This window comes from Bombina bombina, chromosome 1 (genome assembly GCF_027579735.1).
Source record: "Bombina bombina isolate aBomBom1 chromosome 1, aBomBom1.pri, whole genome shotgun sequence".
Lineage (NCBI taxonomy): Eukaryota > Metazoa > Chordata > Amphibia > Anura > Bombinatoridae > Bombina > Bombina bombina.
The window spans coordinates 248735782-248753415 of record NC_069499.1 but is presented as its reverse complement, the minus strand read 5'-3'; the positions used below and the strand labels follow the sequence as shown (position 1 = coordinate 248753415).

Here is a 17634-nt window from a genome sequence, read left to right as displayed (position 1 = left end):
TGTGATGAACATTTGCCTATTTTTGCATACTGGTGCACCAGTCTCCTTCACGGCCCATCTGTCATTTTTATTGCATCCTTGATTTCCCCTGTATGTATGTGACTTGTATGTTTGGATGTATGAATTCAAATAGCGTAGTTTTATTAAACTAATTTGTATTTCAAGAATTCGCCTCTTGTCTCCTCTTTATTGCATACAGTTGTGCTCTCTTTTGCCTAGACTTTTAGTAACCTGTATTTTAGGTTTCTACTCCCTTTTTCACGTTGTTACACATAAAAATACTACTCTACATGTTAAATTTGTTGTATATATGACGGACTTTACTGACAGTCCTGTAAATGTGTAGACATATGCTTATGTCTATAATTACATTGTAACCTTGCTCTTGTTTATAAGTTTTATAACCTCAATAAAAATAATAAAAAAAAAAAAGAAGATGCTTTTAAAGAGCATTCATATTTTGCTATAATATGAATCCATACAGGTCAAGCCATATGCATGTATGACACGGTACTACACATCACTTGTACAGGCGCGTGTTGTAAACCAAAAAACTATATAAGGCCTAGGAGAATTAAACAGAGCTATTTTGTTTCGATTATTAATATAACATGTAAGAAAGATACATATTTGTGATTTTGTTTCAGTTATTAATATACTTAAAGTATCAGTTATTAATATAACAGGTAAGAAAGATACATATTTGTGACAAACTACTCACAACATAAAAGACAATTCAGCCGACTGCTCAGGGAAATACAAATACATTTACAACTGTACCAATTCTACTTGTGCTGTATTTGCATCATTTTAGCCCTTTGTAAAACTTTCATTAAAAAAACAACCTATAGTATAAAATTGTAAACCATTTTGTAGAGTGCAATTCATGTTTCAACTATATTGTTTTAAAAAACATGTATAAAAAGAGCAGTTATTATTGTCTCAGCCAGTAGCCTGGCCCTATGTAAATGAATCTGTTTATGGGTATATGTGAAAAACATGTCATTACCCATAATCCTTGTTACAAGGAGGGAGCAGATTATTCTGACTGACAATGTACTTACATACTTGCCCTTACTCAACAAATTAATGGGACAGTAAACCGCTTCTAATTACAAAACATTTCTGTTGAGTTGCTAGAGAACAAGATATCAGTCACGTCTGTTTCAAACTCAACCACCATTAGCCTTATTTTGAGGAGCCAATCTGGTCTTTAATCCATAGACGACAAGGCTAACCCCTGTCTTAAAGTTGGTATAAAGTACATTGTTTTTCAGTTGTTTTCTGATAAAGCCAATTATGAATATGTAGCTGAGTAGAGAAGTCAGCAGCTGCATTTCAAGTTCTGAGAATTAGAAATTGCTAAATTTCCAGAACTAAATTACATGTAAAGGGGGGCAAAATAAATGTGTTTCATTATGCATTACTAAACATTTTTATATAAAAATTTCAAGGTGTTTACCGTCCCTTTAACTGTACCCTGCAAGCTTTTTTTGTTTTTGTTTCAAGAAGTGCAATATGCAGCATTTGTACTTTAAAATAAACACAAACATAACAAATTAAAACATTTTTTTAACCAATCAGATAAAAATAAATGAAGCAGCAGAAGCTTTCTGAGAAAGTTATGACGCGCCCATTATATGAATCTCCCAGTCTGCAGAGATCCCCAGGGAGAGGTGTTCCAGGCACAACAGGCAGAGTTTGTGGTCATGTGTGAAAGCCAGTGCTGTTTTGTCTCCACCTACACACAGGACAAAAATAAGATACTCAGTGAAAGAAGCAAACAGAACATATACTAGGACATATTGTCCATCATATAGGGAAGTACTGATTGGGTTAACTTTAAGGAATGCTACTTGAACACTTAACTCTGACGTGGCTCCAGGGCAATTAAAATCACAGTTGTATAAGTTGGGGTAAGTGAGTACAATTGTGTAACCTGATATATCAGGAGTATGGAGTTTATTCAAGTTTCTATGATCCTAATAAGTATGTCTCAGATATTTTGTTAACCCCTTAATGACCGCAGCACTTTTCCATTTTCTGTCCGTTTGGGACCAAGGCTATTTTTACATTTCTGCGGTGTTTGTGTTTAGCTGTAATTTTCCTCTTACTCATTTACTGTACCCACACATATTATATACCGTTTTTCTCGCCATTAAATGGACTTTCTAAAGATACCATTATTTTCATCATATCTTATAATTTACTATAAAAATTTTTATAAAATATGAGGAAAAAATTGAAAAAAACACACTTTTTTAACTTTGACCCTCAAAATCTCCTACACTTCAACAACTACCAAAAAACTCCCATGCTAAATAGTTTCTAAATTTTGTCCTGAGTTTAGAAATACTCAATGTTTACATGTTCTTTGCTTTTTTTGCAAGTTATAGGGCAATAAGTACAAGTAGCACTTTGCTATTTCCAAAAAATTTTTAAAAAAATTAGCGATAGTTACATTGGAACACTGATATCTGTCAGGAATCCCCGATTAACCCTTCACATATATATATTTTTTAAAAGAACACAACCTAAGGTATTAAACATGGGGTATTTTGACTCTTTCCATGCAACTATTTTACCACCAATCTATGCCAAAGTTTGAAAAAAAAAAAAAAAAGTGGTGATTTTTTGACAAAATAGCAATTCAAGAATACATTTACTGAGAACGTTAAGGGTTACTGCCAAATAACACCCCAATATGTCTTCAGCAGCATCTCCTGAGTACAGTGATACCACCCATGTATAGGTCTGTTGGGTTCTCTGGGGGCTAAAAGGCCTTATTTTTAGGGGGCGCATTCCAGTTTTTTAATTTGGAATTTTCACATCTGTCGTCATGCACCCATGTCCTATTTGGGACATTTCTGAAGCCGGACAATGCAAATTACCCCCATCAAACCATATATTTTTAAAAAGTAGACACCCTAGGGTATTTCAAATGCTGGTATTTTAACACTTTGCATGCACTAATTCAACCACCAGTCTTTGTCAAACTTTTGGGTAGTCATTTTGGTGTGTTATTTTTCACACGCATTGTACTTTAGGCATGGATTCTCAGTTCCTGTTATATGTTACTGACCAAAAACACCTCAATATGTGTTCAACAACAACTTCTGAGTACAGTGATACCCCCCATGTATAGGTGTGTCGGGTTCTCTGGGGGCTAAAAGGCCTTAATTTTAGGGGGCGCATTCCAGTTTTTCAACTTGGAATTTTCATATCTGTCATCATGCACCCATGTCCTATTTGGGACATTTCTGAAGCCGGCCAATGTAAATTACCCCCATCAAACCATATATTTTTGAAAAGTAGACACCCTAGGGTATTTCAAATGCTGGTATTTTAACACTTTCCATGCACTAATTCAACCACTAGTCTTTGTCAAACTTTTAGGTAGTCATTTTTTTGCATTATTTTTCACACACATTGTACTTTAGGCATATATTCTCAGTCCCTGTTATGTGTTACTGCCATAAAAAACCTCAATATGTATTCAACAACATCTCCTGAGTACAGTGATACCCCCCATGTATAGGTGTGTCGGGTTCTCTGGGGGCTAAAAGGCCTTAATTTTAGGGGGGGCATTCCAGTTTTTCAACTTGGAATTTTCACATCTGTCATCATGCACCCATGTCCTATTTGGGACATTTCTGAAGCCGGCCAATGTAAATTACCCCCATCAAACCATATATTTTTGAAAAGTAGACACCCTAGGGTATTTCAAATGCTGGTATTTTAACACTTTCCATGCACTAATTCAACCACTAGTCTTTGTCAAACTTTTAGGTAGTCATTTTTTTGCATTATTTTTCACACACATTGTACTTTAGGCATATATTCTCAGTCCCTGTTATGTGTTACTGCCAAAAAAAACCTCAATATGTATTCAACAACATCTCCTGAGCACAGTGATACCCCCCATGTATAGGTGTGTCGGGTTCTCTGGGGGCTAAAAGGCCTTAATTTTAGGGGGGGCATTCCAGTTTTTCAACTTGGAATTTTCACATCTGTCATCATGCACCCATGTCCTATTTGGGACATTTCTGAAGCCGGCCAATGTAAATTACCCCCATCAAACCATATATTTTTGAAAAGTAGACACCCTAGGATATTTCAAATGCTGGTATTTTAACACTTTCCATGCACTAATTCAACCACTAGTCTTTGTCAAACTTTTAGGTAGTCATTTTTTTGCATTATTTTTCACACACATTGTACTTTAGGCATATATTCTCAGTCCCTGTTATGTGTTACTGCCAAAAAAAACCTCAATATGTATTCAACAACATCTCCTGAGTACAGTGATACCCCCCATGTATAGGTGTGTCGGGTTCTCTGGGGGCTAAAAGGCCTTAATTTTAGGGGGCGCATTCCAGTTTTTCAACTTGGAATTTTCACATCTGTCATCATGCACCCATGTCCTATTTGGGACATTTCTGAAGCCGGCCAATGTAAATTACCCCCATCAAACCATATATTTTTGAAAAGTAGACACCCTAGGGTATTTCAAATGCTGGTATTTTAACACTTTCCATGCACTAATTCAACCACTAGTCTTTGTCAAACTTTTAGGTAGTCATTTTTTTGCATTATTTTTCACACACATTGTACTTTAGGCATATATTCTCAGTCCCTGTTATGTGTTACTGCCAAAAAAAACCTCAATATGTATTCAACAACATCTCCTGAGCACAGTGATACCCCCCATGTATAGGTGTGTCGGGTTCTCTGGGGGCTAAAAGGCCTTAATTTTAGGGGGGGCATTCCAGTTTTTCAACTTGGAATTTTCACATCTGTCATCATGCACCCATGTCCTATTTGGGACATTTCTGAAGCCGGCCAATGTAAATTACCCCCATCAAACCATATATTTTTGAAAAGTAGACACCCTAGGATATTTCAAATGCTGGTATTTTAACACTTTCCATGCACTAATTCAACCACTAGTCTTTGTCAAACTTTTAGGTAGTCATTTTTTTGCATTATTTTTCACACACATTGTACTTTAGGCATATATTCTCAGTCCCTGTTATGTGTTACTGCCAAAAAAAACCTCAATATGTATTCAACAACATCTCCTGAGTACAGTGATACCCCCCATGTATAGGTGTGTCGGGTTCTCTGGGGGCTAAAAGGCCTTAATTTTAGGGGGCGCATTCCAGTTTTTCAACTTGGAATTTTCACATCTGTCATCATGCACCCATGTCCTATTTGGGACATTTCTGAAGCCGGCCAATGTAAATTACCCCCATCAAACCATATATTTTTGAAAAGTAGACACCCTAGGGTATTTCAAATGCTGGTATTTTAACACTTTCCATGCACTAATTCAACCACTAGTCTTTGTCAAACTTTTAGGTAGTCATTTTTTTGCATTATTTTTCACACACATTGTACTTTAGGCATATATTCTCAGTCCCTGTTATGTGTTACTGCCAAAAAAAACCTCAATATGTATTCAACAACATCTCCTGAGTACAGTGATACCCCCCATGTATAGGTGTGTCGGGTTCTCTGGGGGCTAAAAGGCCTTAATTTTAGGGGGCGCATTCCAGTTTTTCAACTTGGAATTTTCACATCTGTCATCATGCACCCATGTCCTATTTGGGACATTTCTGAAGCCGGCCAATGTAAATTACCCCCATCAAACCATATATTTTTGAAAAGTAGACACCCTAGGGTATTTCAAATGCTGGTATTTTAACACTTTCCATGCACTAATTCAACCACTAGTCTTTGTCAAACTTTTAGGTAGTCATTTTTTTGCATTATTTTTCACACACATTGTACTTTAGGCATATATTCTCAGTCCCTGTTATGTGTTACTGCCAAAAAAAACCTCAATATGTATTCAACAACATCTCCTGAGTACAGTGATACCCCCCATGTATAGGTGTGTCGGGTTCTCTGGGGGCTAAAAGGCCTTAATTTTAGGGGGGGCATTCCAGTTTTTCAACTTGGAATTTTCACATCTGTCATCATGCACCCATGTCCTATTTGGGACATTTCTGAAGCCGGCCAATGTAAATTACCCCCATCAAACCATATATTTTTGAAAAGTAGACACCCTAGGGTATTTCAAATGCTGGTATTTTAACACTTTCCATGCACTAATTCAACCACTAGTCTTTGTCAAACTTTTAGGTAGTCATTTTTTTGCATTATTTTTCACACACATTGTACTTTAGGCATATATTCTCAGTCCCTGTTATGTGTTACTGCCAAAAAAAACCTCAATATGTATTCAACAACATCTCCTGAGCACAGTGATACCCCCCATGTATAGGTGTGTCGGGTTCTCTGGGGGCTAAAAGGCCTTAATTTTAGGGGGGGCATTCCAGTTTTTCAACTTGGAATTTTCACATCTGTCATCATGCACCCATGTCCTATTTGGGACATTTCTGAAGCCGGCCAATGTAAATTACCCCCATCAAACCATATATTTTTGAAAAGTAGACACCCTAGGATATTTCAAATGCTGGTATTTTAACACTTTCCATGCACTAATTCAACCACTAGTCTTTGTCAAACTTTTAGGTAGTCATTTTTTTGCATTATTTTTCACACACATTGTACTTTAGGCATATATTCTCAGTCCCTGTTATGTGTTACTGCCAAAAAAAACCTCAATATGTATTCAACAACATCTCCTGAGTACAGTGATACCCCCCATGTATAGGTGTGTCGGGTTCTCTGGGGGCTAAAAGGCCTTAATTTTAGGGGGCGCATTCCAGTTTTTCAACTTGGAATTTTCACATCTGTCATCATGCACCCATGTCCTATTTGGGACATTTCTGAAGCCGGCCAATGTAAATTACCCCCATCAAACCATATATTTTTGAAAAGTAGACACCCTAGGGTATTTCAAATGCTGGTATTTTAACACTTTCCATGCACTAATTCAACCACTAGTCTTTGTCAAACTTTTAGGTAGTCATTTTTTTGCATTATTTTTCACACACATTGTACTTTAGGCATATATTCTCAGTCCCTGTTATGTGTTACTGCCAAAAAAAACCTCAATATGTATTCAACAACATCTCCTGAGTACAGTGATACCCCCCATGTATAGGTGTGTCGGGTTCTCTGGGGGCTAAAAGGCCTTAATTTTAGGGGGCGCATTCCAGTTTTTCAACTTGGAATTTTCACATCTGTCATCATGCACCCATGTCCTATTTGGGACATTTCTGAAGCCGGCCAATGTAAATTACCCCCATCAAACCATATATTTTTGAAAAGTAGACACCCTAGGGTATTTCAAATGCTGGTATTTTAACACTTTCCATGCACTAATTCAACCACTAGTCTTTGTCAAACTTTTAGGTAGTCATTTTTTTGCATTATTTTTCACACACATTGTACTTTAGGCATATATTCTCAGTCCCTGTTATGTGTTACTGCCAAAAAAAACCTCAATATGTATTCAACAACATCTCCTGAGTACAGTGATACCCCCCATGTATAGGTGTGTCGGGTTCTCTGGGGGCTAAAAGGCCTTAATTTTAGGGGGGGCATTCCAGTTTTTCAACTTGGAATTTTCACATCTGTCATCATGCACCCATGTCCTATTTGGGACATTTCTGAAGCCGGCCAATGTAAATTACCCCCATCAAACCATATATTTTTGAAAAGTAGACACCCTAGGGTATTTCAAATGCTGGTATTTTAACACTTTCCATGCACTAATTCAACCACTAGTCTTTGTCAAACTTTTAGGTAGTCATTTTTTTGCATTATTTTTCACACACATTGTACTTTAGGCATATATTCTCAGTCCCTGTTATGTGTTACTGCCAAAAAAAACCTCAATATGTATTCAACAACATCTCCTGAGCACAGTGATACCCCCCATGTATAGGTGTGTCGGGTTCTCTGGGGGCTAAAAGGCCTTAATTTTAGGGGGGGCATTCCAGTTTTTCAACTTGGAATTTTCACATCTGTCATCATGCACCCATGTCCTATTTGGGACATTTCTGAAGCCGGCCAATGTAAATTACCCCCATCAAACCATATATTTTTGAAAAGTAGACACCCTAGGATATTTCAAATGCTGGTATTTTAACACTTTCCATGCACTAATTCAACCACTAGTCTTTGTCAAACTTTTAGGTAGTCATTTTTTTGCATTATTTTTCACACACATTGTACTTTAGGCATATATTCTCAGTCCCTGTTATGTGTTACTGCCAAAAAAAACCTCAATATGTATTCAACAACATCTCCTGAGTACAGTGATACCCCCCATGTATAGGTGTGTCGGGTTCTCTGGGGGCTAAAAGGCCTTAATTTTAGGGGGCGCATTCCAGTTTTTCAACTTGGAATTTTCACATCTGTCATCATGCACCCATGTCCTATTTGGGACATTTCTGAAGCCGGCCAATGTAAATTACCCCCATCAAACCATATATTTTTGAAAAGTAGACACCCTAGGGTATTTCAAATGCTGGTATTTTAACACTTTCCATGCACTAATTCAACCACTAGTCTTTGTCAAACTTTTAGGTAGTCATTTTTTTGCATTATTTTTCACACACATTGTACTTTAGGCATATATTCTCAGTCCCTGTTATGTGTTACTGCCAAAAAAAACCTCAATATGTATTCAACAACATCTCCTGAGTACAGTGATACCCCCCATGTATAGGTGTGTCGGGTTCTCTGGGGGCTAAAAGGCCTTAATTTTAGGGGGCGCATTCCAGTTTTTCAACTTGGAATTTTCACATCTGTCATCATGCACCCATGTCCTATTTGGGACATTTCTGAAGCCGGCCAATGTAAATTACCCCCATCAAACCATATATTTTTGAAAAGTAGACACCCTAGGGTATTTCAAATGCTGGTATTTTAACACTTTCCATGCACTAATTCAACCACTAGTCTTTGTCAAACTTTTAGGTAGTCATTTTTTTGCATTATTTTTCACACACATTGTACTTTAGGCATATATTCTCAGTCCCTGTTATGTGTTACTGCCAAAAAAAACCTCAATATGTATTCAACAACATCTCCTGAGTACAGTGATACCCCCCATGTATAGGTGTGTCGGGTTCTCTGGGGGCTAAAAGGCCTTAATTTTAGGGGGGGCATTCCAGTTTTTCAACTTGGAATTTTCACATCTGTCATCATGCACCCATGTCCTATTTGGGACATTTCTGAAGCCGGCCAATGTAAATTACCCCCATCAAACCATATATTTTTGAAAAGTAGACACCCTAGGGTATTTCAAATGCTGGTATTTTAACACTTTCCATGCACTATTTCAACCACTAGTCTTTGTCAAACTTTTGGGTAGTCATTTTTTTTGTGTTATTTTTCACACACGTTGTACTTTAGGCATATATTCTCAGTCCCTGTTATGTGTTACTGCCAAAAAAAACCTCAATATGTATTCAACAACATCTCCTGAGTACAGTGATACCACCCATGTATAGGTGTGTTGGGTTCTCTGGGGGCTAAAAGGCCTTATTTTTAGGGGGCGCATTCCAGTTTTTCAACTTGGAATTTTCACATCCCATGCACCCATGTCCTATGTAGGACATTTCTGAAGCCGGCCAATGTAATTTACCCCCATCAAACCATATATTTTTGAAAAGTAGACACCCTAGGGTATTTCAAATGCTGGTATTTTAACACTTTCCATGCACTAATTCTTTGTCAAACTATTAGGCAGTCATTTTTTGTGTGTTATTTTTCACACACATTGTACTTTAGACATGAATTCTCAGCTCCTGTTATGTGTTACTGCCAAAGAAGACCCCAATATGTGTTCACCAACATCTCCTGAGTACAGTGATACCACCTATGCATAAGTTTCTTGGCTTGTTCGGGGGGTGTAATGCCAAATGTCCAACATGCGTTTGTGATTTTTTTTTCACATTTAACATATTTTCTTTGCCTATTGTCTTTTTGGGGGTATTTTAACATACTCCAATTTATTTGTTTCCATGAATGTGCATATTTTTGAAATGTTGACACCCCAAGGTATTGTATATGGTGTGCTTTGATGCATTTGAAGTAACTGTTTTAGCTAAAAAAATTGGAGAAAGTGTATGGTGGCATTTTTTCAATTTTCATTTTTACACACACATTGCTTTTTGACTATGATTTAGGAGAGACTGTTGTAAGTTAGTGCAAAAAAATACTTCAGGTTGTTTTCTGCTAGGCACCCTGAGTACACCTATGCCCCCCATGCATAGGTTTGCCAGGATTTTGGGAAGGTTATGTTACAATTTTATGACTTGTGATTTTAGTTATTAAGTGAGAGTATTTCTTCTGATAGGCCTATCTTTAGTTTGGGGCCTATTGTAAACCCCACTTTTATTTATTGCCATGAATGTGCATATTTTTGAAATGTTGACACCCCAAGGTATTGTATATGGTGTGCTTTGATGCATTTGAAGTAACTGTTTTAGCTAAAAAAATTGGAGAAAGTGTATGGTGGCATTTTTTCAATTTTCATTTTTACACACACATTGCTTTTTGACTATGATTTAGGAGAGACTGTTGTAAGTTAGTGCAAAAAAAATACTACAGGTTGTTTTCTGCTAGGCACCCTGAGTACACCTATGTCCCCATGCATAGGTTTGACAGGGGTTTTTGTAAAAAAAAAAAAAAGAACAGCCCCATTTTAGAAAAAAAAATATATTAGTGAAATGTAAAAATCTGGCACATTAAAAGTAAAAAAATAACAAAAAATTTAACAGTAAACATAACAAAAAAAAAATAACAGCAAATTTATTTATTTTTTAAAAATTGACCATTGTATGGTACCGCTTGAAGCAGTCCCCAATGCAGAGTCCAGGCTGTCCAGGGCAATCAGGACAGTGATATACAGTGTCCCTTCTCTGCCCCCTCTTGGTACAGACTCTGCATTTTTTTTGTGGTCTCTGCTTTGCGGCAGTAGGGGGGATTTTAAAAATAAAATGAGTAGCCCCAACTCTGCTCTCTCCCATCACCGCCCGGGGAGCAGGTGCATCATGGTACAAAATCCCCGAAATGATCTGGAGCTGAAATTGTAAAAAAGTCAGTTTCATTCCGGGGTTTGCTTTTTTGAACAACAAAAAAGCGTTGTGGGTTGTAATCTGCATTAGGTAAATTGCAACCTTTTTGTACCAGGCCCTTGTCTTCCGCATAATTAGGTAGGGCTGCAGCAGCTGATCTGCCAGATCAACCCCACCCATATGTCTGTTATAAGACTTGATGCACACTGGCTTCCTTATGATCTCAGCTCTACCACGTACAGAGACCGCCACCGTCCTCTCTGTGTGGATGGTGGTAAGAAGGTATACATCCTTCTTGTCTCTGTACTTCAGTGCCAACAGCTCCTCTTGGCGCAGAGCAGAGGTCTCCCCCCTTCGTAGCCGGGTGCGTACAAGTTGTCCTGGGAAACCTTTGCGGTTCTTTTTAATAGTACCGCAAGCTACTGTATCAAAGCAATACAGTAGCTTGAACAAAAGGACACTTGTATAAAAATTGTCTAAGTACAAGTGATACCCTTTGTTCATTAGGGGTAATATCAGGTCCCAGACAATCTTGCCAGTGGTTCCCATATGTTCTGGGCAACCTGGAGGGTCAAGGTGGCTATCCTTTCCCTCATACACCCGGAAGGCCTGAGTATACCCAGTCTCGCTCTCACAGAGCTTATACACCTTTACCCCATACCTGGAGCGCTTGGAAGGAATATACTGCTTGAATCCCAGCCTTCCCTTATACTTCATCAGGGATTCATCAACGCATATATTCCTTCCAGGTGTATAAGCCTCTGCAAACCTGGCAGAAAAGTGGGTAATCAGGGGGCGGATTTTATACAGCCTGTCAAATTGGGGATGCTCCCTAGGGGGGCACAGGCTGTTGTCGCTGAAGTGCATGAAATGAAGAATCATTTCATATCTCTGCCTCGACATACTCTGGGAGAAAATGGGGGTAGAGCAGATGGGGCTACTGCTCCAGTAGGAGCGAACGGAGGGTTTCTTTATGATGCCCATCAGCATAGTCAATGCCCAGAATTTTTTAAATTCTGGCACATTGATGGGGGCCCATTGCTGCTTTGCCAAATATGTTTCAGGCTTTGCAGCACGGTACTGATGGGCATATAAATTAGTTTGGGCGACAATGTTCCCCAATACATCATCACCCAGAAACACCTCCAGAAACTGTTGGGGGCTAAAACCTGCCACATCTATATTTATGCCAGCATTTGCTGTGAAGGGTGGGATATCTGGCCTCTGGAGATGAGGCGTTACCCACTCTTCAGCGGCAATGGCAGCAACACGCCTCCTTCTAGCAGGGGGGCTGGCAGGGGGGCTAGCAGGGGGGCTAGCAGCCACAGATACATCACTATCAGTTGAGACTGCATCTAATGATGTATCTGAGCATATGGCAGGGTCAAAATTGGGGTCTGAGTCAGACATAGAGGCATCTGACTCTGACGCAAGGATGGCATACGCCTCCTCAACACTATATCTTTTCTGTGACATTTTTGTATCTGTCACAGAAAACCAAAATTAATTAATTAACTAAATGGCCTTTGGGTTTTTTAAAAAAAAAGTACAGCTATGCTAATGCCAGTGATTTATAGCGATCACTGGCAAGCTAGGGGTTAAATACTCTTTAAATTAAATTAACTAAATGGCCTTTGGGTTTTTTTAAAAAAAAGTACAGCTATGCTAATGCCAGTGATTTATAGCGATCACTGGCAAGCTAGGGGTTAAATACTCTTTAAATTAAATTAACTAAATGGCCTTTGGGTTTTTTTTAAAAAAAGTACAGCTATGCTAATGCCAGTGATTTATAGCGATCACTGGCAAGCTAGGGGTTAAATACTCTTTAAATTAAATTAACTAAATGGCCTTTGGGTTTTTTTAAAAAAAAGTACAGCTATGCTAATGCCAGTGATTTATAGCGATCACTGGCAAGCTAGGGGTTAAATACTCTTTAAATTAAATTAAATTAGCTAAATGGCTCTGAAAGGAGCCTTTGGGTTTTTAAAAAATGACAACAACAAAAATTAACCCCTAAAAAAATGCACAGACAGCAAAAATGTACAGCTATGCTAATGCCAGTGATTTATAGCGATCACTGGCAAGCTAGGGGTTAAATACTCTTTAAATTAAATTAAATTAGCTAAATGGCTCTGAAAGGAGCCTTTGGGTTTTTAAAAAATTACAACAACAAAAATTAACCCCTAAAAAAATGCACAGACAGCAAAAAAGTACAGCTATGCTAATGCCAGTGATGTATAGCGATCACTGGCAAGCTAGGGGTTAAATACTATTTAAATTAAATTAGCTAAATGGCTCTGAAAGGAGCGTTTAGGTTTTTAAAAAATTACAACAACAAAAATTAACCCCTAAAAAATGCACAGACAGCAAAAAAGTACAGCTATGCTAATGCCAGTGATGTATAGCGATCACTGGCAAGCTAGGGGTTAAATAGTCTTTAAATTAAATTAAATTAGCTAAATGGCTCTGAAAGGAGCCTTTGAGTTTTTAAAAAAAAATACAACAACAAAAATTAACCCCTAAAAAAATGCACAGACAGCAAAAAAAAGTGCAGCTGTGCTACTGCCAGTGATTTATAGTGATCACTGGCAAGCTAGGGGTTAATGGCTCTGAAAAGAGCCTTTGGATTTTAAATTTTTTAACAAATAAAAGAAATAAATCTCTCTCTGCTAAAATACAGGTCTCTCTCTTTCTCCAACAAAATGGCAAGTGAGGAGAGGGAGGGAGATCCACACTGATCAGAGTCAATATTTACAAATATTGACATGATCAGACAAATGGGGTATTTTATTATTATTATTTTTTTTTTCTAAGAAGGCTCAGATTGGGTGACCCTAGCTTGCCCCTATGGTGAGACAGGCTAGGGACACCCCCAGATGCCCCATGATGCACCGGGCATCGCCATTTTGGAAGCCTCATGGGGGAGGGGGGGGGCGCTATATGTGGGGCTTTTTTATTTTATATTTTATTTATTTTTTCCCATTATTTATTTTATTTATATACTAACTAAGTGCCTCGACCCACCGAGGCACTTAGCACACTAGCAGAGCATCGGAAGCGTGTCCGATCGCTTCCGATGCTCTGCTGCACTGCCGGGCTCCACGTGGAGCAAAACCGGAAGTGATCACTCAAGGGGGAGTGATCAATCCGGTCCCGGCACTCCGTAACAGCACTGCAGGGATGCCCAGACATCGAGGCATCCCTGCAGTACTGTAATAGTGCCTGGAAGCGATCTTGATCGCTTCCAGCACTCACTTTAGCCGAGGACGTGCAGGGTACGTCGTCAGGCGTTAACTGCCTTTTTTTTTCAGACGTACCCTGCACGTCCTCGGTCACTAAGGGGTTAAAGGGACATAAAAAGGCATTGGAAAAAGAATCTTTTGCATTCATAAATTATACACATACAAATATCCATAAATATTTACTGTCAAAACTGTTGTAATATTTTGAAAAAACATGATCAAGCACTGGTAAGGATATGTGATCTTCAGGAATCCAGAAGTTAAAATCCTTGGAAAAAAAGGAAACAACAACAAATAGTCAAGTAATGTATACACAAATTATATAAAAAAAGAGTAGGAAGTATCTACTCACACTCTTGGGAGCTATAACTATAAGCTCTCAGTAAAACGGTGCATGTGTTAAAGTAGTGATGGATCAAGGGACATCAAACTTCATAAAAGCAATTTATTACTCCAGTAAAATCACTCAGGATAAGGGAACAATTGTAAAACACAAAGCCGACTGTAGAATCACCAAACACGGTGTTCACAGACAGCTGCCGGGTGTAAATTTTAAAGCTCCAATCCTTCTTGAGTCCCAACAGTCCAATCAGATGCCAACAGTCCAATCAGATCTGTTTGGTACAATTTTAATGTAGTTATTCTGCGCACTGTGGACAATAATGTATTTGTCTTTCTGACTTTGCCTTTTTACAAATACAAATATGCATGCATTTTGTGCCCCTTTAATTCTACAATGAGGTTATTTATGTGTCACATTACTTACCAACAGGCGTAAAAACAAAAATATTATGGCAAATCAGTCACTAAATATCTGTCTGGGTGGCTCAGCGTGCAAAATGATAGGAATAATTCTTCATTACTATTACCTATTACATTAGTCTTCCTAGCTTTTCACTGATTGTTTACACACTATTAATGCAATCAGAGCTACCCAACAGGTAACAACATAAAATCCTTTAAACAGAAAGAAATATGCAACCAGTGTGGCTTGCTATAAGGACAGTTACAATGAAGGGCCCAGCCAGATAAGGAAAGGCAGTTACCAGCAAAGGTTCCATTATTGAAGAAAGATGCTGGAACCAGTATTAAGGTAGGAATTTATATTTGTGTGAGTGGGGTCATTGGTTCCTCAAAATAAGGAACGTTGTGGGAGGAGTTTGTTAAAAAAACAATTGCAGCAAACATGATTAACGTTCAGACTCTGCTGATAGGTTAATCTTTTGGAAGACTACAATATTTCTTTTAGAATTAAATTACAGAAAAAGGGGACAAATAAATAATGAAAGAATAGTGCAAAGTTGTTTTACTATGAATAATTATGCAGTTTATATGACAATCTCAAACTGTTACTGTCCCTTTATGGTCTTATGAGTGGATAATCCTTAGAGGTATGGAAATTAAATGGCTTGGAAGTGGCACACAAGGGATCTAAGGTGAGTATGAGTAATCAAGAGTTGTTTATTTTGGGGTATTTGCAGTTAAAGGGACAGTCTAGTCCAAAACATACTTTCATTATTTAGATAGGGCATGTAATTTTAAACAATTTTCCAATTTACTTCTAATTCCAATTTTGCTTTGTTCACTTGGTATTCTTAGTTGAAAGCTAAATCTAGGAGTTTCATATGCTAATTTCTAAGCCCTTGAAGGCCGCCTCTTAGCTCAGTGTATTTTGACAATTTTTCACCACTAGAGGGTGTTAGTTCATATGTTTATTATAGATAACACTGTCCTCACGCACACGGAGTTCCTAGGAGCCTGCACTGATTGACTAAAATGCAAGTCTGTCAAAAGAACTGAAATAAGGGACAGTTTGCAGAGGTTCAGATACAAGATAATCACAGAGGTAAAAAGTGTATTAATATAAAAATGTTGGTTATGTAAAAACTAGCAGGCCCGACTGAGCATAGTGCATACCAGGCAAATGCCCGGTGGGCCGCCAGTTCCCTTAGCCCGCCCACCATAACCGCAAGGCCAGTAGCTCTGTGCCTATTTGGAAATTGCAAATGTAACTTACTTTGACACTCAGTAACAACAACACAGCCGCACCAGCACTGCTGTATGCTTCAGCTTGACCCACACACATCATGTGTAGGTCAAGCTGAAGTATACAGCTGTGCAGTTCAGGTGCCTGTGCGGCTGTCAGGGAATGGGTAATAAAGGGATTATCTATCTTTTAAAACAATACATATTCTGCTGTAGACTGTCCCTTTAAGGGTTTAATTAGTTATTGGAGATTCTTTTAGTGGGCTGATTAATTAGTTATGTTGGCTACTGCACTGAATATCTGCCTCACTCACAATCTAACTTTTTAAGCGCTACAAACTTAAAACAGATTACATATCTGTGTGACTCAGAAGCCAGCGCAAGGTTACATAGGAGTAAGCACTGTTTAAAAAGTTACACAATCTTATAAAATGACTCATAATGTGACGTATCTTTCTCAGATTTAAGGGCAGTTTATGCTATTTCTACTATGGTATCTGATAAACAGGTATTTCTACTATCGTCACCTTTTATTTTTACAAAGCTATAACTTTATGTTGTAAATTCTTCTTCAGAAATATATTTGTTGTAAATACATGTGACAAATTGAATAAAAGAAATAACTGTTAATGAATAACCAATCAGTTTGTACATTGTCTCATTTTTTGTTTAAAATATGAAATATGTAAAGCTCTGGTTTGTGTTTTCAAGAAACTGGAAAACCCTCATTTTCTTATTTTAACCCCTTAAGGATAGAGGTTATTCCCAGTTTTAATTCTTAAATTACACTGGCAATTTTGGCATTTTTGCTCACTATGGGAAAGTAAACATAAAAAGTGTAATATTAGCTTAGCAACAGCTTGAAGAAAAAGATTTGAGAGATTTTAGCCCTCAAAGTTAAACTTACCTTGTTTTCTCTCCAGGCTCTACTGATCAGATCAGTGATTAGCAGATGTGCTGCCTAATTACAGAACGCCCGATCGTGCTATTAAAATAAATATAGTGCGCTCTTGCTACCAGACGAATCGCTTTAGAAAAGAAAACCCTATATGCAAAACTGGGGAATGGGTAATAATGGGATTATCTATCTTTTTAAATTATAACAATTGTGGAGTAGACTGTCCCTTTAATACTGAAAAATTGGGAAAAAACAGAATTTATGTTTACCTGATAAATTACTTTCTCCAACGGTGTGTCCGGTCCACGGCGTCATCCTTACTTGTGGGATATTCTCTTCCCCAACAGGAAATGGCAAAGAGCCCAGCAAAGCTGGTCACATGATCCCTCCTAGGCTCCGCCTACCCCAGTCATTCGACCGACGTTAAGGAGGAATATTTGCATAGGAGAAACCATATGGTACCGTGGTGACTGTAGTTAAAGAAAATAAATTATCAGACCTGATT

General features: G+C 38.0%; 1 protein-coding gene across 3 annotated transcripts in view; it reads right to left on the bottom strand.

Moving 5' to 3' along the window:
• Positions 1-629: 629 nt before the first annotated feature.
• The window catches only part of GANC (glucosidase alpha, neutral C), a 133928-nt gene continuing 116923 nt past the window's right edge, over positions 630-17634 (bottom strand). For all 3 annotated transcript variants that reach the window (XM_053697920.1, XM_053697921.1, XM_053697922.1), the window contains one exon: positions 630-1741. In XM_053697920.1, the coding sequence (XP_053553895.1) occupies positions 1623-1741 (119 nt within the window). In that variant the 3' untranslated portion in view covers positions 630-1622. The remainder of the gene's footprint in view (positions 1742-17634) is intronic.